The sequence below is a fragment of the Akebia trifoliata genome, chromosome 1, assembly GCF_017979445.1.
Source record: "Akebia trifoliata isolate Shusen 1 chromosome 1, ASM1797944v1, whole genome shotgun sequence".
Lineage (NCBI taxonomy): Eukaryota > Viridiplantae > Streptophyta > Magnoliopsida > Ranunculales > Lardizabalaceae > Akebia > Akebia trifoliata.
The window spans coordinates 4002431-4027042 of NC_141375.1; the positions used below are offsets into that span (position 1 = coordinate 4002431).

A 24612-nucleotide genomic window follows, 5' to 3' on the forward strand; every position below is an offset into this window, starting at 1 on the left:
TACGAGAGGTGTTGCACAGATCAGAAAAATCCAGAAGAATGGCCAAGTGGGCTGTCATGTTAGGAGAATTCGACTTAGTCTTTGAGCCTAGAAGCGCGCAGAAAGGACAAGTAGTAGCTGATCTACTTGCTGATTTTCCGACCGAGGATCCGAACTGGGTAGAAGAAGGAGAAACGGATCCAATTGAGGAGGACATACCCGATCCAATGAGTAAGGAAACGGGATGGAGATTATTCGCGGACGGTTCGGCAAACTCTCAAGGGTCAGGGGCAGGAATGGTGTTGATCACTCCTAGTAACAATAGACTAAAAAAGATTGTGAGGTTAGGATTCGGGGCCTCAAATAACGAGGCAGAATACGAAGCTGTCCTCGGTGGATTAAGGATGGCGCGAGATCTAAAGATCAAGGAGTTACAGGTTTACTCAGATTCCCAACTTGTGGTCGAACAATGCGGAGGAACATTTCAGGTGAAGGATGACAGAATGACAAAATATGTAAAGCTCGTCCAAAAGGAGATGGAGGGTTTTGAAAAAGTGAAAATATCAAGAATATTCCGGGATGACAATCGCTATGCCGATTCATTGGCATATATTGCGTCAATGCTCGAAAAATCAGAAGTTCGGACTATCCCGGTGGAATTCCCGGCTACAGCAAGCATTGATTCAACGAGAGAGATAAACTGCGTGGCAATAAATTCAGACCCCACTTGGATGGATGAGATAGTAAATTTTCTCAAAACAGGAGTTGCTCTTGATGACAAGAAAGCAGGTTGAAAATTGAAAAGGAAAGCAGGGCGGTTCATACTTATAGAAGGAGAACTCTTTCGAATGTTGTACAGAGGACCACACCTGAGGTGTATAACTCGGAAGGAGGCACAGTTGATTCTTTCAGAAATACATGAGGGTATTTGCGGAAATCATTCAGGAGGCAGATCGTTGGTACACAAGGCTCTAGCCCAAGGATATTATTGGCCATATATGCAAGAAGATGCCAAGAAATATGCTAAGAAATGCGACAAATGCCAACGACACGCTAACATAATACGACAACCTTCAAAAGAACTTCACTCGATCAGTAGTCCCTGGCCTTTCGCCATGTGGGGGCTGGACATTATGGGACCGTTTCCACGTACAACCGGAGGAAGGGAATTTTTACTAGTGGGGACTGACTATTTCACAAAGTGGATAGAAGCAATCGCGTTAGCCAGAATCCGAGAGGAAGAAGTGGTTAAATTCCTCTGGGAACACATAATCACAAGATTCGGAATACCTTTTGCCATTATAACTGATAACGGCAAACAATTAGGGGAAAAAAGATAATAGCTTACTGTCAAGAGTACGAAATTCGCAGCTTGAGTTCGTCTCCTAGATATCCTCAGTGAAATGGTCAGGCAGAAACATCTAACAAAGTTATTCTACAGAATTTGAAGAAAAGATTAGGTGAGAAGAAGGGTTTGTGGGCTGACGAGCTACACAGCGTGCTCTGGGCATATCGAACTATGGCAAGAAGAGGAACGGGAGTGTCCCCATTTGCCTTAACATACGGAACCGAAGCGGTTATCCCGAACGAAATTCAAGTACCAACAAGCCAGACTAGTGTTGTAAACAACTTGGTAAACGAAGAATTGTTGGCTTGGAACTTAGACTAGATGGACGAAACACGAGAAAGGGTACTGGAGAGACTGGGAAGATATCACCAGCAATTACAAAGATCCTACGATCGGAAAGCGCGCATAAGAGGATTTGAACCAGGGGACTTGTACTGAGGAAGATATTCCAGAACACCCAATTGCCAAACAGTGGTAAACTTGGAGAAAATTGGGAAGGGCCATACCAAGTTGCCAAGATCGGTCAAGCAGGAGCATACTATCTAAAAACAATGACTGGGAAATTTATTAGCTCACCGTGGAACGCGTTCAATCTTAAGAATATTTTCAATAAAATGGTATATAGTATTTATGTTGATGTCTTTTCATTTATTCATGCATGAAATAAAAATGCGTTCTTTTAGTTGATAAAATTCTTTTGCAAATGAAATTCTGTTATACTTATTAAGACTTTTAGAAGGTCGGATCTGTGGTAGACCCGAGTGTCACCCTATGAGGTGGGTGACACGAAGACATTTATAAGGTCGGATTTGTTGTAGACCCGAGTGTCACCCTATGAGGTGGGTGACACGAAGATATTTATAAGGTCGGATCTGTTGTAGATCCGAGTGTCACCCTATGAGGTGGGTGACACGAAGATATTTATAAGGTCGGATCTGTTGTATATCCGAGTATCACCATATGAGGTGGGTGATACGAAACAGAGAATAAGGTGTAATGTAATAAGGGGAATAGACACAGAAGGTAAAACAAAAATGATCGGCATAAAATATTAAAAGTCATATAGCAAGTTACATAGAAGGTTAACAAAAAGTCATCATCATATGACAAATTACGTGAGAAGTTAATGTAAAATCATTTTTCTACAAGATTATTGCCCTCAGGTGAGGTAACAGGGTCCACGATTGGATGGGTGGGGGGCAGAGAGGAATTGAGAATGATTGGAGCTTCTGGAGATCATCCTCAAGCTTAGCTGTCAACTTCCTCTCCTCCTCCAGGGCGTCCTCCCATTCCTTCACATTTTCATCCAATTGCCTCTGAAGGGCAACCCTTTGCTCCCCGAGCGCCTTCACCTTCTCCTCTTCGGCTTCTCTCTTGAAATTTTCCAGACGACCTTCAAAAGCATGAGAAATTCGAGCCATCTCATCTGTTAAGCTCGAAAGTTTTTCCTGAAGGTCGGTGACCTGACCCTTAAGGCTAGAAATTTCCTTGTCCTTCGCCTCAAGTAGTTGGCGAGAGGAGCGGGCTCCCCTAAGGGCATCTACCTTGCTCCTGGCCAGAGCGAAAAGCCCATGCTGAGCCTAAACATGGAAATTTTTAGTGAAATGTAATACAAGCAAGAAAATAAGGTAGAAGGGGAGGAAAGAAAAATACTTTGGTCAGGTGACTGCACAGATCGTCAAGAAAGGCAACTGGATCATTCTCCAGAAGGTCAGAGGTGACCTTTTTATCTGTTGGGAGGAGGCTGCCTTCAACTATACCTCAGGCTACCTTGGCATCATTTAGGGCTGAGGCATCTAGAGGAACTTTTACTAACAAGATCCTCTCCTTCGGAGCAGGACCTTCGGTAGGAACGTCTTTGTCAGTCGAGGTGGTGGCTGTCTTTTGTTTTTTTCCTCGGTGGACAGGGCTGGAACGGAGCGGCAGTCCTTCAGAGGCCGAGTGAGAAATATTTGGAAGGTCAGGAGATTTACTGGAAGAATCAACTGGAGGGATGACTGTTAGGGGAGTAGGGAGAATCTCAGGAGTCGGGCGTCTTCTTGCAGAAGGCTTGCGGGTTATCAGTTGGGGGGATTCCATCTCTTCTTCGGATTCGGAGGTTGGATTTTCGAGGCCAAAAGAAGAAGAAGTTGTAGAAGAGAGAACGGTAGTTTGAAGACGAGAGGAGGAAGGCCTTGCTGTAGGTCTTGAGAGAGTTGTGAGAGGAAGGTTAGGGGATAAGGATGTCAATTTTTCTCGGAACTCATTGTCAGACAAAGTACTCTCTAGAACGGGTGCACAAGGAGGACGTCTGTCTTTAATACCTGCAAAACGAACAAGAAGTAAGTAAATAAAAAAATAAAAAATAAAAAAAAGAGAGTAGGATTATAGATGAGTTTCTACCCGTCCAATTGAAGTAATAGTTTTTAAGAATCGGAGAAGACTGCCCCTCAGCGTATTCCCAGGAGCCAGTAAGCCGGACTGGGTACAGGAACCATTCTTTATCAGTTTCGGGAAGTTATAACAAAACTTCCCGACCCTTCCTCTTCATCAAGTAAAAGAATCCTGGTCGTTTGGGGGCATTTGAGAGTTTATACTGGGCCCGGATGTCAACAAGGCCGAGTTTTTGTCCCTCGGGGAGACGGGAGTTCATCAGTTCAATCATAAAGATTAAACGGAAGAAGTTCCCCGTCATCTGACCAGGAGCTTTATGAAAAAAATTGAGGACTTCTTTAGTTAACGGGGACAGGAGAATCCTAAGACCGGCTTTGAATTGATCCCAGAAAACAACGGTCGTGCCCTCATCCCATGTTTCATGAGGATCAGGAAGGTCACACCATTCCGTGGCCACAAACTCGGGAATAGAGTAAGTAGATCGGAAGTCTTCTATGGAAGGTCTAACAGGGTTATAAGGTTTTTTGCCCATTAAGAATCGCTGGTTTCTTAAGGGAAACAGAAGAAGAAGAAGAAAGAAAAAACGCTAAAATAGAAAACCAGAAATGCAAGAAAAGGTACTTTGATCGAGAGAGAAAAAAAAAGGGACTTGGACTGGGAATGGCAGGCAAAGAGAACCCAGGAAAGAAACTGGCAGCACTTCGACGAGAGGAACTGGAAAAGTAAAAATGAGATGGAAATAGAAGTCCTTTTTATAAGAAAAGGATTCTCGAGATTTTCGTACCATCCAAGGGATGAAATTGTCTAGAAAAGAGCGCACATCATGAGCTGTTGCAACCATCATTGCACATCAATGATGAGGAGGCTGAAGGCCATGCGTCCCATACCCAACCCATCAGGTGGCACCACGTGGAAGAAAACCAATGGCTTGCAACTTCAAACGGCCGCATTTAATAGTCAATATGATAAGACGACGGCGTATAAATACAATACGAATGGCTAACGACACATATATTAAACATTAAATGCTCACCTTGGAACCACGCGACCCCTTTGAATGATTAATATTGTTAATATAGTAAATGTTCTCGGAAACTCACGATGCTCGCGACTTTCCGAGACGGGGCATTGTGGAGGCATAAAACCTTCGGTCGCATAATTATGCATATGACTCTTAGAGTGGGTCGGTGGATCGGGTATTTGAGAGGCAATTGTTCGGGTATTAATGCGGACCGGGTAAAATCTGCAGAAGTAACTACTCAAGGAGGATAATGCGCTAAGATCCCTGAATTCTCGAATTTCGAGCGTAATGATCCGGGAAAATCCTTGATTTCAAGGGATTAGGCATTGACTCTTTCAAGGGGATAAAAGGAAAACGAAAAGTTAGGGAAGAAAAAGTTCTATAAAAAGGAGGAAACCCCATATGAAAGGTACGCACTTTTTCTTCTTCTCTTGGGAAAACAAGAAGAATAATTCTAACTTTGGCATCGGAGATTTTTCTTAGCAGGGAAGAAGGTCGGATCAAGGAGAGATCTACCAATTCACGGTTCATCGTCATTCGGAAACAAGGTGGACGAAAAGCTCCTACAATTACCATCAACTTCACCATCACCATTAACATCACCAATTTCATCATCACCATCACTATCATATGGCCGAATTTTTTGTTTTCTAATTTTTGAAATGAAACATATAATACACGTATGAAGCATATGCCGCATATTTCCATTTATTGAATTTTTTACCAGAATTTTACAATCCAAAATTGAATAGAACTCGAATTTTTGCCGTATTCCAAATTGCTAACAAGGGGTCCGACAACTTCTTTATTATTAGGAAGATCCGAACTCCAATTTTTTAGGTTTAACCTTACTATTATCAATTAGCAAGCTCATTTTCATCAAAATGAATATAATTACAGTATGACAATCCCTACAACCATGTTATTTAGATTTTCAAAATTACAAAAATTACTTTTTTATTATGTTAAATTCAATTGTTCGTATCTTTTTTTTATTTTATTTTATGGGGGTATTCGAACTTACATCCGATTAGTGGATAGGAAGAACCAGAGCAAGGGCCATAGGTTGGGCTAAGGCATGTGGGTCCCTACCCTCGGGCATGTGCAACACCTGCATGTCACACACATTGACTCCAAATTGAAGTCCAGACAGTCAGGAATGGTTTGCAAAGTAGACCTTGAGAAGGCATACAATCATGTTAGTTGACATTGTGGAGGATGGGTTTTAAGGTGAAATGGATCCAATGAGTGGTAAAATACATCTCGCATGCTTCTTTCTCAATGCTTGTTAATGAGTCGCCACATGGTTTCTTTAAAAGTTCAAGGGGGCTATGGCAAGGTTACCCATTACCCCTCTTTTTTTTTTATATCATTGTAGCGGAGGCATTTAGGCATATGCTAGCAAAAGGGGGTGAATCATGTGTTGGAAACGGTTCACATGAAGCTAGCCTTGTGAGAGGCGAATTATCTATCAAAATAGGGCAAAATGACTTTGATTAAGATCATGTTGTCTAGCATTCCAATTTACATCCTTTCTTTGTTTCTGATGCCTAGAAGAGTAAAGTTGAGAGTAGACAAATTGATTCAAAATTTCCTTTGGCATGACAAGGAGGGGAATTAGAAGCATCATCTCATGGGTTGGAAATGTGTGTGCAAGGAAACAAACAAAGACGAATCGGGGATTAAAAGAATTGGGCTAGTGAATTTCACCATCTTAGACAAATGGCTTTGGCATTTTGTAATGTGGAACACAAATCAAGTCAACGGTAAAGGGTTCCAACGAAAATTTTATGATTATTTAAGTTTTCACTTAATTAGGTATAGTTTTATTATTCGAGATTATTTTAGATTTTTTTTTTGAGTTATTTTATGACTTTATTTTTATATTTTTGGGGCTTATTTTCCTTTTTTATTGGCCCAAAGTCTTAGTATATGTAGACACCCCATTTTTGCACTCGCCTGATTAATCAACTCGTCAATCCGATTGCAATGATTCCCAATGATGGATGTGTATTCCATTGCTTTATTTTGTTATCAGATGTGTTTCAGAAATCCGGATGAGGTATCTCGAATTGACAAAACCTTAGAAACCACGCTACGCTAGGAAAATACGACCCCAGAAACATAGAAATCATCATCTTGCAGACCAAAAAGAAACTTCACGATAAAAATCACTAAAAAATATCAAATTACCAAAATACCCCTAACCTCAAAACAACCCTAGAACCTACGTTAAGCTTAGGAAAACTCTCTCGAACACATAAAATAACAAATCGAAACCAAATAAATCATTTCACCAATTTTAACAGAATTTGACAAAATTACGAAAATGCCCCTCATAAAGTTCACAATCATTTCACATAAAAATTTTCATAAATGACACAAACCAACATTCTCATTGAATTCCTTACGAAAAACCGATTCTAAAACATCCTAGAACATTAAAAACCGACTTGAAACGTGAAAAGTCCTCTCCGAGGGCAAAACGGTAATTTCACAATTTTCATAATTAAAAAATTCGAAATTAATAAATAAAATATTAAATAATTAAAGTGAAACATTGATGAAATTAATTTAAAATTTTGAACCTAAAAAATCGATCAATTGGACTTTCGGGTAAAATTGTTGAGGGTTCGTGGGATATTTCTTTAAGGACCCCTCCATTTGGGGGTCCAAAGAATTAAAGAAATAATGGAAGGGGGTTCTCCAAAATTTAAAGTCAATCAAGCAAGACTGTAGTCAAAGTATTAAAGTCAATCAAGTGAGACTAAAGTCAAAATTAAAGTCAACTAAGAAAGACTGAAGTCAAAATATTAAAAGTCAATCAATTAAGACTAAAGTCAAAACATTAAAAGTCAATCAAATAAGACCAAAAGTCATAATAGAATTCTAATTAAATAATAACTCTATCTAATAGAGTTCTAACTTAAAAACAATTCTAATTAAAACACAATTTTACCTAAAACAATTTTAACTAAAACACAACTCTAATTAAAAGATCTCTAATTAAACACTAACTCTATCCAAATCAACCTTAAAAAAATTCTATAAATAGAGGTGCTCACACCCTATTTTCGTATCAAATCATAAATTCTAAGAGAAGTAGGTCTAGAAGCTCCCCTAACCCCCCATAAACCCTAGTTTTGGAGCCCAAACTCCTTACCTAACATCCCTCCTTCAATTTTAGTCTAGAAAACACCTAAAATCCCTCCAAAAACACCCCCAAATCCGCAACAAACTTGAAGAGTTTAGATCCAAAAATAAGGAGATACCTTGATCTAGGAGATCCGAAGTCAAATCCGGAGACAGAACGAAGCAAGAGAGTACAGTACAAGGAGCTCTTTTTGTCAGATCTGAGGGAACAAAATCCTTGCTATCGGAAAGGTATGTAATTTTGTTATTTTTATCTAGGTTTTTAGCAATGTGATATATTTGGGAAGTTAGTAGAGACCGGCTTTGGCCGGGCGGGGTTGGTGCCTAACACCTTCCAACCCCATAACATGATCCCCGAATTCAGATTTTTTGTGGTAGATTAGTTCTTTTTATCCATGTTAGAGTCAGTTTGGTTCCTAGACCACAATAATTAGGTGGCGACTCCCAAACCTCAAAGGTCAAAAGCGGATCCGCGCACCCCGCGGATCGAGGGCGCTTTCAGTATAATACTTAGGGACAGTTTAGTAATTTTTATTTATCTTTTATTTAAGTTTATTAAGGTTGAAAAAATAGGAAAGAGAAAACTATAAAAATTAGGTTATTTTATTTGTTATTTTAGTTTTATTAGTACCCTTGGTTGATTTTCCTTATTTATAGATGATATAAGGGTTTAATAATAGAGAATGAATGGGATAAATAAAATTATAGAAGTCTCTATTTTCTTTTAAATGTTGATGCATTCAGTGTGCTTGAATGTCATGGAAATCATTGGGATGATTCTAAAGTAAATATAATTTTTTTTTCTTTAATCTTCTTCTTCAATACATTTTTTTAATATTTTTTTTTGTTTGTTTTTTAGAGATCAAGAAACCATCAAGAACCCTTTAATCCTTTCAAGAAATCACCCATAAAATTTGTTTTCTTAATATATATTTTTTTAATTTTTTAATTTTTCTTTTATTTCTTGAAATCTTGAATCTTAAATTCATTCACAAATGCTTGATTATTAATTCTTAACCCTTGATTCTTGAAACCTACCTGTAGATACCCCAATTTGAATTGGCTCCACGCAAAAAAGGCCCAAAAAAATTATGTTTTAAAATCAAAATAAGCTTAAAGCCCGAGCCCTCCAAAATTACTTTTATTCAAAATGAAAGATCCCTAAGATCCAATTGACCTGAAGATCCACTATAAAACCATTAAGTACAACCCTTAACCTCATTTCTAGAGTCTCAAAGCCACTTCCCTTAAAGCCCACCAACCTCCTAAATTCAAATACAATTAATTTCCAACCTCACCCTAACTTAAACTTGAACTTAACACAATCAAATCCCAAGGTTCCAATCAATTTTCAAACTAACCTATCTTAAACCCAAACCTAAGCCTAACATGACCTAAACCACTAATCAATCCTAAGCCCAACATACCAAAAAGCTTATCATAAATCAAACATCTACACAAGCCATACCCATATCTATAATCTTAACCAATCATCACAAAAAGTCAATAATCATCAAGAGAGACACATATCAATTCCACAATCAACCACCCAAAAGAAATCATTCTCATCATCTCCATCACTACTCCCACACCTCAATCCATACCCTATGTCGTGGCCTACCACTATCATTTTCTCCAAATCCTTATTACAAATAATACTCACATCCCTTCTCCTTAATTAACTCACTTAATCTATACCCACATACCATTTTTATCATGTGTCACCATTTCCTCCACTCTCCCAAAATATCAACATTTACTCTCTTTACATAATCATTTTTTTAACCAATACTCATACCATTTAACCTCACCTAGCACTCAACTCATATTGGATGAAATATCCAACCCACTTGGGCAAAAAACAACCCATTTACACCATGTTCAATATCTACTCCTCTCCTAATCTCAAATTTCTTATAGCTCATCCACAAGGCTTATGTAATTTTCTATCATTTCATATTTATTCCTTATTTTACCTTTAAAACCACCTCAAGGTTATATAAAATCTATTAATCTCTTGCAAACCCCCAATGCTTAGATTCCCTCTCTCAAATCTCACAAGTCTCATCTCTCTCAATTCTCAAATCAATCATTCTCTACTAATCTCCATATTCTCTCTCACATTTTATTTTCTCAAAAGACAAAAAAATGATTTAACATAAATATTTTCATTGAGAACTCAAAAAGAAGAACAATAAGTCAAACTTTAATGTGGATGTAGAAAATAATTTCCCCCTCCCCTCTCCATCTCCCTCTCCTAACTTCCTCATTTTACTTCTTCATATTTAATTTTTTGTTGAGGTCTACCTTCATAAAAATATAAATATTTGAGGCCTATATGTAATTGGGTCCCTCTCATAATGAGGTAATCCTATGATGTAACTCAAAATAAAATCCTTCTAAGTTTGAGGATATATTTTTTATTTTTACCATTTTCTCTCTCTAGATTCTCTAAAATGAAAAATGATCAATGAATAAATTATAACTTAAGGTAAAGGAAATAGGATGCCTAATACCTTCCCTATTTCCTAAATAGATTCTCTTATCTAGATCTTAAGTAAATCAATGTCTTTTATTCGTACATAAGTCATTACGAACAAAAAATGATTTTTAAAATTATTTTTCATGTGCCCATTTACACCATTTTTTTAAAAAACAATGGCGGCGACTCCAAATCTATATAGTAGTAATATTTAGACTCGAAAATTGCATGTTTACAGCTTAGTGATTCCAATGGGGAGATTATAGGCCCAACCTTTCTTCGATGTTGTCATTTTTCAAAAAATATGTGTTGTCATTAATTTGTCTTTTTTACTCTCTACCAATATTTTTATACTTTTTGTTCATATTATTCAAGTAGGTGGGCTAATTAATTATAATATTTATTTATTTTTATGTTTATTATTTTGTTATACTTAAATTGTAGACACTTGCATTTACATGTTCACATGCATTTTATATTTTATAACACAATCACCCTCCATGTTGTAAAAATTAAAACAAAAAAGTTAACTCAAAGAAAATAATAGCAACAATGTACTTAAAATGAATAAGATATTTTTTCTTTATTTTTTCTATTTTAAAATTATTTGTCTTTAAATACCTATTTTTATACAACCTATTAATTAAATACAATTACTTAATAAATGATGAATGATAACAACAAACTATAAGCAATACCTATTCTATTTCTCACATAACAATTTAGTAAGTCAAATTAGTAAAGAGAGAAGTATAACAAAATAGTAAATCAATTGAGTTAAGAATCAAGTCTTATAAATCCATGTCTGTCACTCAAAATTAAAAACTATCTATCATGGCAATTGTTATGGACACCGATCATTGTCAGGGTGATTGTGTTGTTTATCAACCTACAATTTGTATACATTATTCAAATTAGTCATACAAATTAATATTTATTATTGATAAAATATTTTAAAACACAATATATTCCATTATCAGTGAGAATTTACCTTTTTCATTAGGGCAATGATCAATTCCTTGTGTTTTCCTACCTTAGCATCCCTCCCAATCTGTTGTTGCTTCAAAAACTATAGCTTCCCCTACAACCTATGTACCTCAGCAGAATCGCTAGAGGAATTTTCGAAAGATATTACAAACAATTCACTGGGAGTCGGGCCCAAGCCAACACCAAGAACATAACCATGTCTATTAGGGCCCAAAACCTAAGAAAATACATTATTTCAACCTGTAATATCTTGAGAGCCTTTTGGTAATTTACTTAAAAGTTCATTTATCTTGTCCTGTAAAATATTAAAAAAAAAAATTCTTAGTACTTTCAAATTCAAATATTACTATAAAATAAAATAAAAACATGTTACTAAGGTACTAATAAAAATATGTTTCAAGTATAAATCCACTTCAAAAAGGGAAACATAACCAACATATAAATAAATTTACAATTTGCTAGCACATGGCAAGTGAAATAAAATCAATATTTTTTTCATAAATAAATTTTTTTAAAATAAAAAAGCACACAAAAAAAATTGAAATCAAACAAAATCATAATTTAATTTATAAAATAAATACTTAAATTATTAAAAATTAATTATTTTTATCAAAAATGTTTTAAATTATCTAAGTCAATCGAATTTTATTTTCTTTTTTGTAAATTTCAGATTGAATAATTAATTTTAAATTTATCAATATTTATTTTATAAATAAAGTTAGAGAACTGTTATTTGCACCTCAAAATTTATTGATTACAACCAAATATAAAAAGAAAATAATAAGTAAAAGTTGGGGTGCCATAATAATATCTCATTATTTGTTAGATTTGATCTATTTTGTTGGTTTAACATTTTATGTGAGCCTAATTATAATTGTAAACAACACCTAAACTTGTTTGAACAAGTGTTACAATGTTGAAATTATAATTTGAGCCAAACCTTTGTATTGTTTGAAGAATATGTTTTAATTTTTAATTGGGTGTGATAAACAATTTAAGAAATTGGGGTGGAACAATTAAAAAGTGCCAATAGTAGCTCTCTAAAAAATTTGGGGGTGCCAATAGTAGCTCTCTAATAATTTAAGAAATTGGGATGTAATAATTCAAATCTTTCCCCAAAATAATAATAATGATTTTATCATTATTTTTTATATAATTATCACAAAAGTAAAATTAAATTAATGTTCTTTTAGTTTTTTATGCAATTCAAACAACAAAATATAATTTTTCACGAAATTTTCCACATTGTTCCCAAAAAGCAGAAAATAATTTTCCTAATAAATCATTTGGCTAGAAAATCATTTGTTAGCAAATGATTTGCCAACTAATATTTTCTCTGCAATCTAACACACCCTTAAATATTTGGGATGGTTTGTTTTCATTTTTCCATTCAATTATATATAAAGCGACGTCTTACGCAAATTCAAGTCCTTTTGTAGTGGATTTAGAACCACATATAGGACTTTTTTAAAATCAAACCTAAGGTTTTGAATCTTATCCGAACTTGAGTGATCCGAAATTCAAATTTAGTGGGTTTGGACTTTTATACTAGATTTGAATCAAAAGATGGGTCGAATATGGTTTAATGTCCCTTGATCCGAGAAAGATCAAATCAAATACGGATCTATCCTTATATCAACCTCAATCCAAATTATAACTTTGAAAATTATTTTTGTTTTTCAAAATATCATTTTCTACTACATGAATATAACACGGCGTAAAAGGCCTATAATGGTAAAGTAGAATAGTATAAGAATTAACAAAGAATTACAAGAAAAAAATTGTTGTAATAGTCTTGAATTATCTAACCCAACCCAACCTAAATCAAGCAATTCAGTCTAGTCGGATCCAAATTAAATTAAAGAAAACTGTTTCAAATATGTTTTATCTTGTAGTATTTGAATCGGATTTGGACTTCTTCAACTACTATCCGCATTACATGATTTACTATATTTGAAGTCAATTTTGATCGTAAAAGGCGAATCAACGGACTTCTCCTATTCAAATACATCTATTAGTATAACATTGTGTTGAACCAATCATCTTCTCGAAGGCATCTCAAAGAGAATAATAACCTACGCGATCGATGCAAGATCTGATACCAACTGATACAGGACAAAGAACAATTTTCCAATTAGTTTATTAATTATCAAAAGAATACCAAACAATTAGGCATTAAAACTTGTTGATTCACACAAAATACCAAGTAATTGGGGGAAAAAAAAGGAAACTCTCTAGAAAATAGAAATGTTATTAATTCAAGGTTGTCTCCATATTGGAGTTACAATCTTATTTATAGAAAAAAAGTCTTAGTCTTAAAAAACACAAAAATAGCTAAAATAGAAAAAAAAAAAAAATAGTAAAACCGAATTAGGTATGAAAATAGATACTACTTGACCTTAGAAATAAGAGAGAATCGACAGTGCATAATTCTAATTCCTATAACTAAAGTTATTAACAAAATGAAACTTTTCTAAAATAGCACAAACGTCTAAAAGTTCATAGTTTTCTAAGGATTTTAAAGATCTCGACGATTTCATAGAAGAATAGGTGTCCTCAAATTATTCTGAATCTGTCGCTCATCCAGGGTCCCACTTGGGTTTGTTGCATTGCATCAATTAGGTTCCATAATTCATCAGAGGAAGAGTTTTTTGTGCTAAGAGAAGCCTATGATTGTTTATCTTCCAATGAGACTGGCTTCTCTGGACCAATGATAGTGCTCTTACTGAGTAAGAGTGCAATGAAAAAGCCCTCCATGTCCTGGACTAGATCAGTCTATAGCAACTTTTCAGCTAGAAGTCAATAAACAAATAGTTACTATATATCAAAACAAACACAACAGTAAAGAGATTGGGGTATTCCAAGAACTCTCTGTTGGGCTCATCTATTGAGCAGCAAGTTCGACCTCTACTACAAAAGAGATAATCCACTTTGGATATCCACACCTTTGCTAGGTAGAATGTGGATAATCCAAGTCGAGAGTGGTATAAAAACAGACAAAATCAATCCATAGTCTTTCAAACTACTTTAAATTTATGTAGTAGATTTTAGAATTGCACACTTGGCCCCCAAGGAATGATACAGTAAATGTTTTTATTCGACACATTTCTTTATGTGAACAAGAAATGCATTGTGGCCAGTAATTTTAACTTTATGATTTTAATGTGTCTGAGCTCACTTAATACAAGCAGAAAGATTTTAAAATTTTTGTCAAGATAAAAAGAAGGGGGGTAAATTACCTAAGTAAGATTCAAATCCGTTCATAGGGCCATTGATAAAAAAATTGATTCCAAACCACAATCTTAGCAGATGGCGGGCCTCCACTTTTCTTTTAATTAATTTAACCTGCCAGTTATTACAGACTTAATCAAAAGGACAAAAATGAGGATTATTCCTGCATTTGCCACTTTGTTCAAAAGACAAAATAGGCATGGATGGCCTGTAGTGGTTCTTATAATGTTCATTCAATCCAGCAACATTCTTATTATTCTTAACCTAAGGAGAGCGGAGACAGACTTGGGATCTATGAACAAATTTTTTTGTGGTGGAGCTAGGCCTAGTAGATTTGAGTATCTTAGGCTCCAAGTTTACGTGGGGCAACAACAGACAAGGAAGAAATCGAATTTGGGATAGACTAGATAGCTCTTTTCTAACAGGCTTGGATTTCATAGTTGGATTCTCTGATGGTGATTCATCTCCCCCCGACTATCCTCAGATCACTATCCTTTAAATATCCAGTTCTCTAATACCTTTTCAAGCCCCAAAAAATTAGATTTCAAGAATTTTGGGCATAAGAGATGACTTCTTGCCCTTGCTAAAAGAGCCTTTGAACTGATCCATTAGACCAAGAGGAGTTGAAATGTTCATTGGGTAATTGGCCTAATTTGAATGATTCGTTATTCTTTTACTTGAAAATTTTCTCTCGGACTATACTCGACTGACATGGCAATGGCACAGAATCATAGATCTTTTTTCTTCGGGATACACAAGGAAAAGATCAGCGATTTTGTGCCCTTGACACGTTAGTTGAGTACAAAATGAGTGAAAATTTTTGAGTCAGAAAATCATTGGTGAATTTGAAATGTTCTTGTTCTTCTCAACATTGCTTTTTCATATAATTGATTTACCAGTTTACCTTGATCATATCATCATTGTGACCCATGCAATTGTATAAGGCTTTTTTTTCATCTATCTAGTTTACATCTTTCATAGGTTAAACAATAAATATGTACGTGCAATGGTGATGTCCTTTCATTATTACTATCAAAACTATAGTGACAATCACTAAATATTGTTTTCGTCTTAAAAAAAAGTTAAAATCCCTTAGAAATTCTAAAATTTGTTTACTATGAATATATAATGGAGAATGTTGAATGGACTTCCTTTGACACTGTGCTGACATGGTAGTATACTGAGAACCATAGATATTCTTTCTTGTATCTCGAGAAAAAAATATATGATTTCTTTGCACATTGCTATGTCAGTGCAGTGTCGAAGGAAGTCAATTTAGAACAACTCATATATAAATCATACAAAGATGAGATTTTCCCAAGATTAATGTTGATGTGACCTTATTGGGGGACATATTGATGTGGTGGCGTGCGCATGCCCGTAGATGCATTTTCTCTGAGAAACGACTAAGACGCATCAACGGACATGTGTGCACCACCCCGTCAAAGTGTCTCCTGCTGAGGTCACTCTAGCACGACTCTTTTCCCAAATGTCACCTCAATAATTACGCCCATCCATACTTTTTTTTTATTATGTCATCAACTCATCATCTTATCAAGACAATTGTGTACTATACTCATGTTGAAGAAGGTGCAAATTCTCCCAAATTTTTTTCTTATGATAACATCTTCTATTAAAATGCACAAATACCCCCATTTTTGTGGTCAGTCTGATCTAGAACCCACAACCTCCAAATTGCATTTCAATATGTAAAACAAGCAATGGGTCCAAACCCAATATGCGAATGCTCCTTTTCATAATGACTATAACGCATAACCATATATCCAGGCTATCGACCCAAATACATATAGGAAGGAAACCAAACAGTAGACAAAGAAACTTATTAGATGCAAAGTACTTAATTATTTTATTTCGGTTTGTAAAGACAAGCAACATTATCATATCATTTATTATATAATGATCCGTAAAACAAGTTAAATTGCATTATTTATGGTAGAAGCAATAGTAGTTCTAGTACATGGTGGGCATCCAAAATTGAGCTTGTAAATAATCAACCATGTTCTTGTCAATTTGGAAGGCCTTCCCAAGAACATCATCTGAAATGGGTGGCTTCGAATTGAAGACTGCATTCGCAATGGTGATGACACCTGGGTTCTGGCTGCTTAAAGCAGCAATGACCACTGCATTCGTGTGCCCGACATTGAATTGGAAGTGAATGAGCCCAATGGGGAATACGAACACATCACCCTTGTAGAGGACCTTGGTGATGAGGCGGTTATTGTCGGCATTGGAAGTAACAAATCCAACGTAGAGACTACCCTCTAAGACTGTTAAAATCTCAGTGCCTCTGGGATGTATGTGGGGTGGGTTGAGACCATAGGGTGCAAAGTCTATGCGAGCCATGGAGATGCCAAGGGTGTTCAGTCCTGGTATCTGGTCCACATTAGCTGGAGTCACACTGAACCCGAGTTGGTTCGACGTGTTTCCAGGCATATTGAGCCCATAAAGGAAGAAATCCTCAGCTGTAGCATGCTTTGGATCCTTGCAGAATTTCCCATTAACAAACACTGCAATTTAAAATTGATCAAGCATCAGTCAATGTGATCAGCTAAAAAAATTATAATAAAATAAAATAAAAATCAATGATTTTGTTGATAAATATAGGGTCATGTTCGGCAGCCAACTATTTGGCCAACCTGTTTTGTCTTATACGGGTTAGAAGTTTCAGAATGGGCTGATTTTTTGTGAGGATGATCTCTATGGTGAAGAGATCATCCTCGCCAAAAATCAAGCCATTACTAAACTTCTAACACCAGTTTACAAATTGAAGAACTGTGGACTGTCCTTTTCTTCGTAAACCACTTTTGATAGGATATATTAGAATGATAAAGAAAGATATGAGAGAGAGAGAGTACCAGCATTCTTAGTGTCATTGATGGCAACACAAAAGTCTTGGAGGGGACTTGGATCAGAGGCAAAGGAAGGGGATGAAAGTGAGGCAAAGAGAACAAAAACTACAAACAACTTAAAACCCATTATACTTCTTCCTTAATTCTTTCTAACTTGATGTTCTTAAGGGTAAGAATTCTAGCACTACAATCATATCTATTTATATAGAGGATGGGAGATATTGTTGAAATGGTCTCATAAATTTGTTGCCTTTTTTTCCAAGGGAGAAGGTAGAAAGACTTGACGAAGTCTTCAAAAGCTAGCACTAAACTAAAGATTATCTTTCTGGAACATGGAATCAAGTTTTTCAGAGCATAAGTATATAGACCTATTCCAGTTTAGTTTTAGTTTATGATGGTTAAAACACGAAATCCAACTATCGGGGGATGACACGCGCATCTCGAGATTTCTAGGCTAATCGTGAGGGTTGGACTTCGTGTGTTTAATTAGTCAAAGGATCACAACCCTTTTTATATATGATCAAGCTGATTCAAATGAATTGCAGAGATAATTTATGTATTTGACGATAAGGGTTGTTGGCTGTGTCACTCCAAATATTTTGAAACATCTTACCTCAGAGAAAACACCAAAGAACAAGAAATCTGACACAAAGTTGAAATTATCAAACCGTCCACAAGCATATCCTAGGACTTGGTTTGATTTCTTTAAAGAAGTATTAAACGTTTTTTTTTTTTTTTTTTTTTCTTTTTTTTTTTTATAGTTAGAGATTCATTAAACATTACTTAATAAAGGGTGATCGTGACACTATTGGAGAGACATGTCTTTAAATAGAGAAATTTACCAAAAAGTTATCAACTTTTGACCAAATTCCCATTTCAGCTAACTGTTCATTTTAATTCCCAAAATATGAAGAGTGAGATCGCAGGTTTTTCAGACTACCTCGTTGGTTTAAAGTAGAGCGATATCTCTGATTTTTTTTCTTTCAAAATAACAATATCGCTGGTTATAAAAGTGACAATCACTATCAGACTTCTTATGTTTTGGAATTAAAATGAACAGTGTGTTGCAATCAGAATTTCGTCATATTTAGCTAACAAAATAGTAATTTACCCTTCTAAATATTTTTTATTCATACTTTTCCTTTTATATCTGGAAACTCATCTCTTGCCACAAAATATTGAAGAAATTCAGGGGTGGAGCCACGAATTTCTTGTAGTGGGGACATACTACTTAGATTTTTTTGTTTGAAGTTGAAGAAAAGAATATTTAGGTTGTTTCCAATTAATCAATTGAGAAGAGTCCCGGTAGTTTATGAGAGGAGTCCCAGTCAAGATGTAATGTTATCTTCCAAAAATTGAAGTGGGGTTTTCAAAAATTGGAGGGAGGTGAGTAGGTAGGGGCAAATGGGGAAGGTGGTAAGGGAGTGGGGAATGTAATTAGTTCAAATTACAAGGGTATCTCAACAGTTTGTAGGGGCTAAAATTGAGGAGAGGGGAGGGCGTGGGGGCAAATTGGGGTGGAGGATTAATGGGATAGGTAATTAGTGAAAAATACAGTGTATCTCAAAATTGGGGGTGGTTCCCCACTGATTGCATACTAGCTCTACCTCCTATGTAGAATAGTCTAAAGTCTTGGAAACTTCCTCCTAATAGACTACTCCATGCATCTCTCTTATTGAAGTTACATTTATGGATTTGTCAAATTAAGTGCAAATAGTATGAAAATTGGCTCAAAGAAAATAATAGTAACAATGTACTTAAAATGAGTAAGAAATGTACTAAAAAATCCGAGAGCAAAAAAAAATCGAGATTAATATTTCAAAAAAAAAAAAAATAAATCTGAATTTATTTTAGTTAAAATTTGATATATCTTTAGGCAAAAACCCTTGCCTAAAATGACGTTTTCTGATCTCAATTTATTCATAAAACTTATATATTTCTTTTTTATGTTCAAAACGAGCACAAATTTGTTGAAATCCGACTCGGAGTACAAAGTTGTGACCATTTTACGAATGTTGCAAAGAAATTTATGCCTCCAATATTACTCTTGAGTTTTGACAATGCACTTAATTTTGCAACATTACTTTCGGTTTTGGGTACATCAAATAAGACAATTTCGATCGTTAAACTTCACCTATTTATGACTTTTCTTGTTTTCAAAATAAATAATAACAATAAATTATCTTTGTTTATATTTTATAAGCTTTCTTGTTTATCTAAATATTTCTTTACGAACCCATAATTTGATTGATCATTAAACAGTTGAGCATATACATTTTATTTGGGTAATGTATTAAATGAGTCTAAGATTAATTAAGTCACAAGTACCGTACACTCATACGATCTATTACATTTTACGTCCTAACTAGGTTTACCCAGAAACCTATAGGAGGGATTCAAAATCGAACACTACGTGAAAACTGGAAAATTCTACAGAAAAAATTGATGGGCCAAGGCCCACGAAATTTAGAAACTGAATTTGGACGCTCTAGGACCGTCGAAATTCTTGATGTTCCCAAATTTGACGACTTAGAGCTGTCGAATTTCTCTCATCCTTCATTAATTTGATAGTTTCGGCTCGTCAAAAAAAATATTTTGACAATTAAAAATTCGATAGCAATTCGACCTATTGGTCCGTCGAATTTTATGAAATTTGACGGCCCAAGGCCATCAAATTTGAGCTTTTTTCACATTATGGAAGTTCCAAATATTTTATCATCTAAAGTACAAGTAGAGACTCCCAACTCAAACCACATACCAAAGACTCAAGCCAACAATGGATCGATGAGTGGCGATTTAAGATACATCCATTCTCAAGGTATATATTTTTATCACTGTTTGGATGATCAAATCCTAATTCATGTTATATGTTAATTGAACATGTACCTAGAAAAATATGTTGGAAGTATGCTTAATAATGAATGCATAAGCAATCCAATTGAATAATTTAACATGATGATCCATAGTACCAACCAAACTAATTTGAGTTTTGACCAATCTAAGCTTACGAGAAGCAAATGATAAAAAAGATACCCTTTTTTGCTACTATTTAATTTCTTCTCCCCTCATCATTGAACTGTGCATATCAGATCAAGATTAGAACATCCATATATTTCATTCATTTCTCTGTTTTGAGATATGACATCTCTTGTGGTTTATTTGATTTGGAGTGTGGGTATAAGGAATAGAGCTAAAAAATAAAAAAAATAAAAAAATAGATAAAAAACTATATTAACTTCATATAATTGAGCATGGAATAGCTATCATTCATATAAGGGTATGGAGATTGAATAAAAAATAATTTTTTTAATTATATATTAATCTAAGTTTAATTTTGTATTTTTTTTTTCTAGCTCAACAATGAACTGAAAAAATTGGATGAGAAGTTTAGGACCAATGAAAACCTTCTTGAACACAAGCTTAGCAAACTATTCAAGAACTTGAGGAGTCCATTCTAGCAAGTGGTGCTGCTGCCAATGCTATACGTGACTATGACCGTCAGATTTCTGAACTAAATGTAAGTCTCAAATATCATCTAATTTGTCTTACTAGTTAATGGGTGCAACCACACGACCTCCAGAGGTGAATAAGAAAATTCAAGAAAACATGAAGCTTTTGCACGTGTACAATGTATTTATAGTATAACAGAAATCGATATTGTTTAGAGTGTTTATGTTTACAAGAGTAACTCTAACAAATTAAATCCTACATTTAAATCAAAATGCAACTAAGAATCCAAATAGGATTGGGTTACCAAACTTACTATGAGTTATGCAGGGCTATTTTGAAATAAAGAGTATGTCGCTTCTCACTTCTATGGAGAATTGTGTTATGGTACGTCTTGAGGCTGGAAAATCAATGTATACGCCATCGCTAGTATTGGAAACTATTATAAAGTTGTTTTTATACAAACTATAAGACATGAGCATAGATATGTGAACTGGGCTGTTCAACTATGTTATATAGTATCTTTGCATTGCTATTTTTTTCTATTAATATTTTTTTATCACTAGTTTCGGATGTTATGGATTCTCATATGCATTTGCTAATGCAACCACTGATGACACACAACGGATGGTACAAATGAGTTGATTTGGATTTGATCCTTCAAAAGTAGGTTTATTTCGTGAGTTCCTATGCTATTAGTGTCGGTTATCAAAGGAGATGAATTGAGTTTCCTTTAAATCTATTTCACTTTGCACTTGGTTTTCTAGTAACAGAACTACTTAGCACGATTAATATTTTATGTTCTTTTACTATTAAATGGTCATATTGTTTGTTTTAAGGTTGATTGAGACATTATGTTAAGGTCAGTTATATATTGCCACTAGTGTTCTAGGATTATAATGTTGTGTTGTTCCTGGTGAAGGTCACATTGTAGATTTGGGGATTAATCATTAATCGTTTAGTATTTTAGTATTATTTGTCTAAGTTTTGATTTTTATCTTTTACATGATAATTAGTTATAATTGTTTGTCACGTTTTGAGATATATTACTTCCAATGCCTCAACCATGTGGAAAATTCTATTTTATTTTTATCTTTTTTACTATTATTTAGAATTCTCTCTTTTATTTTTGTGTTCATTTTGCTTTTATTTGTATGCTTTTTTGGTACCCATTTGTTATATTTGATAGAATTTCAGATCTTAGTATTGTTGATTTCCTGAAATAACTCAAAATTCGATTGATGAATGAAGTTCTTCCATTTTTCTTCTTGGGGTTTTAGAATGAATGGGGGGTTGTTTCTATTTGTTAAATTATATTAAATGCTTGATAATTTTGTATGCTTTCTAGCTTATTTAATTTGAAGAACACCAATTTCATTCTCTGCATGTAGTTTCAAACTTTCTTTTATGATGTTTTATGTGGAATTGTTATGTTTTAATTTGAACTGCATCACCTTCATATATTTTCAATTGATTGTAGTTTGTGTGCATTTTTTAGATTATTTTCAAATTGGTTTCCACTAAAATTGTTCGAATTTCACATGCAGATTGTATTTTTTGTTGCCATCGATGAGAAAAGTTTGGTTAATGGGTATGTTCTTGGCAGATTCTAGTTGAAGACGAGGGGCATTTGGGTCTTTTCATGTTGCCAATTGAGGTCTAGATCATCAATTTCAAAACATAGGGGTATCTCCAATATTCAACAATATGTGAGGGCGGCAGGTGTAAAATCAATTTTTTTTTTCAAAAGTTCTTATAGCGACAGCTGTAACCATAGCTAAAGACCGAATATTTTTTTTTAAGAAATACCCTATAGCAACGATCGGGGATCGTAGCTAAAGGTCTAATATATAATTTTTTATAAAAATACCCTATGGCGACGATCAATAGCGGTTGTCGCTATAAGTTCTATACATACGATAATATGTATAGCGTTGGAGGTTTTAACGACAACCATCGACGCCACGAGTGGCTGTCACTATATCTATAAGTGATGGTCGGCGACTGTTGCTATATCCCTATTTTAGGGTAGTGAGTAGATTTTAGAATTGCACTCTTAGTTCCCAAGCAATGATACAGTGAATGTTATTCGACACATTTCATTATGTGAACAAGAAATGCATTGTGGCCGGTAATTTTAACTTTATGATTTTAATGTGTCTGAGTTCACTTGATATAATTAAGTAGAAAGATTTTAAAAATTTTATCAAGATGAAAAGAAAGGGGTAAATTCCCTAATTAAGATTCAAATCCGTTCATAGGGCTATTGATAAAGAATTGATTCCGAACCACAATGCTAGCAGATGGTGGGCCTCCGCTTTTCTTTTAATTAATTTAACCTGCTAGTTATTATGGACTTAAATCAAAAGGAAAAAAATGAGGATTATTCAGGCATTTGCCTCTTTGTTCAAAAGACAAAATAGGCGTGGATGGTTTGTAGGGGTTCTTACAATATTCATCAATCCAGTAGCATTCTCATTTTTCTTGAGGAGAGGGAGGAGACAGACTTGGGACCTGTAAACAAATTTGTTTGTCGCGGAGCTAGGCCTAATAGAATCGGGTATCTTAGGCTCCAAGTTTACATGGTGCAGCAACAGATATGAGGGAAATCAAATTTGGGATAGACTGGATAGAGCTCTTTTCTAACAAGCTTGGATTTCGTAGATGGATTCTCTGATGGTGATTCATATCCCCTAAACAATCCTTGGATCATTGTCCTTTAAATATCCAGTTCTCCAATACCTTTTCAGACCCCAAACAATTAGATTTTAGGAATTTTGGGCATAAGAAATGACTTTTTGCCCTTGGTAAGAGAGCCTTTGAACTAATCCATTGGAGCTCCGTCGTTTCTTCGATCGACCAAGAGGAAGGTGAAATGTTTATTGGGTAATTGGCCTAATTTGAAAGATTCGTTATTTTTTGACTTGAAAATTTTCTCTCGGACTGTACTCGACTGACGTGGCAAAGGCACAGAATCATAGATCTTTTTTCTTCGGGATACACAAGGAAAAGATCAGCAATTTTGTGCCCTTTGACACTTCAGCCGAGTACTGACCAAGTGAAAATTTTCGAGTCATAAGATCATTAGTGACTTTGAAATGTTCTTGTTCTTCTCAAAATTGCTTTTTCATATAATTGATTCACCAGTTTACCTTGATCATATCATCATTGTGACCCATGTAATTGTATAAGGCATTTTTTTTTCATCTATCTAGTATACATCTTTCAGAGGTTAAACAATAAATATGTATGTGCAATGATAATGTCCTTTCATTGTTACTATCAAAACTATTGTGGAATCACTAAAAACTATTTTCGTCTTAAAAAAAAATTAAAACCCGTTGTAGAAATTGTAAAATTTGTTTACTATGAATATATAAAGGAGAATGTTGAACGAACTTCCTTTAACATTGCGCTGACGTGGTAGTATCCTGAGAATCATATGCATAGATTAATTTTCATCTATCTCGAGAAAAAAATATATGATTTCCTTGCACACTGCCACGTCAGTGCAGTGTCAAAGGAAGTCAGTTTAGAACAACTCATATATAAATCATACAAAGATGAGATTTTCCCAAGATTAATGTTGGAGTGACCTTAGTAGGGGCCATATTGACGTGGTGGCGCACGCATGCCCGTAGATGCGTTTTCTCCGAAACACAACTAAAATGCATCAACAGACATGTGTGCACCACCCCGTCAAAGTGTCTCCTGCTGAGGT

General features: G+C 34.9%; 2 protein-coding genes across 2 annotated transcripts; one reads left to right on the plus strand and one right to left on the minus strand.

Moving 5' to 3' along the window:
* The first annotated feature begins 38 nt into the window (after positions 1-38).
* LOC147410451 (uncharacterized) lies at positions 39-1319 on the plus strand. The gene is made up of 2 exons (XM_086433845.1): positions 39-768; positions 925-1319. The coding sequence occupies exons 1-2, from the start codon at positions 39-41 to the stop codon at positions 1317-1319; spliced, it is 1125 nt and encodes a 374-aa protein (XP_086289971.1).
* A 15090-nt stretch (positions 1320-16409) lies between these two features.
* On the minus strand, positions 16410-17602 carry LOC147410452 (putative germin-like protein 2-1). Its single transcript, XM_086441627.1, has 2 exons — positions 17451-17602; positions 16410-17102 (listed from the first exon to the last, which is right to left on the minus strand). Exons 1-2 carry the CDS (start codon positions 17569-17571, stop codon positions 16546-16548), a joined length of 678 nt encoding a protein of 225 aa, XP_086297753.1. The 5' UTR covers positions 17572-17602; the 3' UTR covers positions 16410-16545.
* Positions 17603-24612: the final 7010 nt, after the last annotated feature.

Bases quoted from the DNA above. Each gene is read 5' to 3' on its own strand.
- LOC147410451 (XM_086433845.1), top strand. From the start codon at position 39: ATGGCCAAGTGGGCTGTCATGTTAGGAGAATTCGACTTAGTCTTTGAG. The intron at 769-924 runs GTTGAAAATTGA...GAAATCATTCAG, and splicing joins TCTTGATGACAAGAAAGCAG to GAGGCAGATCGTTGGTACAC.
- LOC147410452 (XM_086441627.1), bottom strand. From the start codon at position 17,571: ATGGGTTTTAAGTTGTTTGTAGTTTTTGTTCTCTTTGCCTCACTTTCA. The intron at 17,103-17,450 runs GTACTCTCTCTC...TTTAAATTGCAG, and splicing joins CAATGACACTAAGAATGCTG to TGTTTGTTAATGGGAAATTC.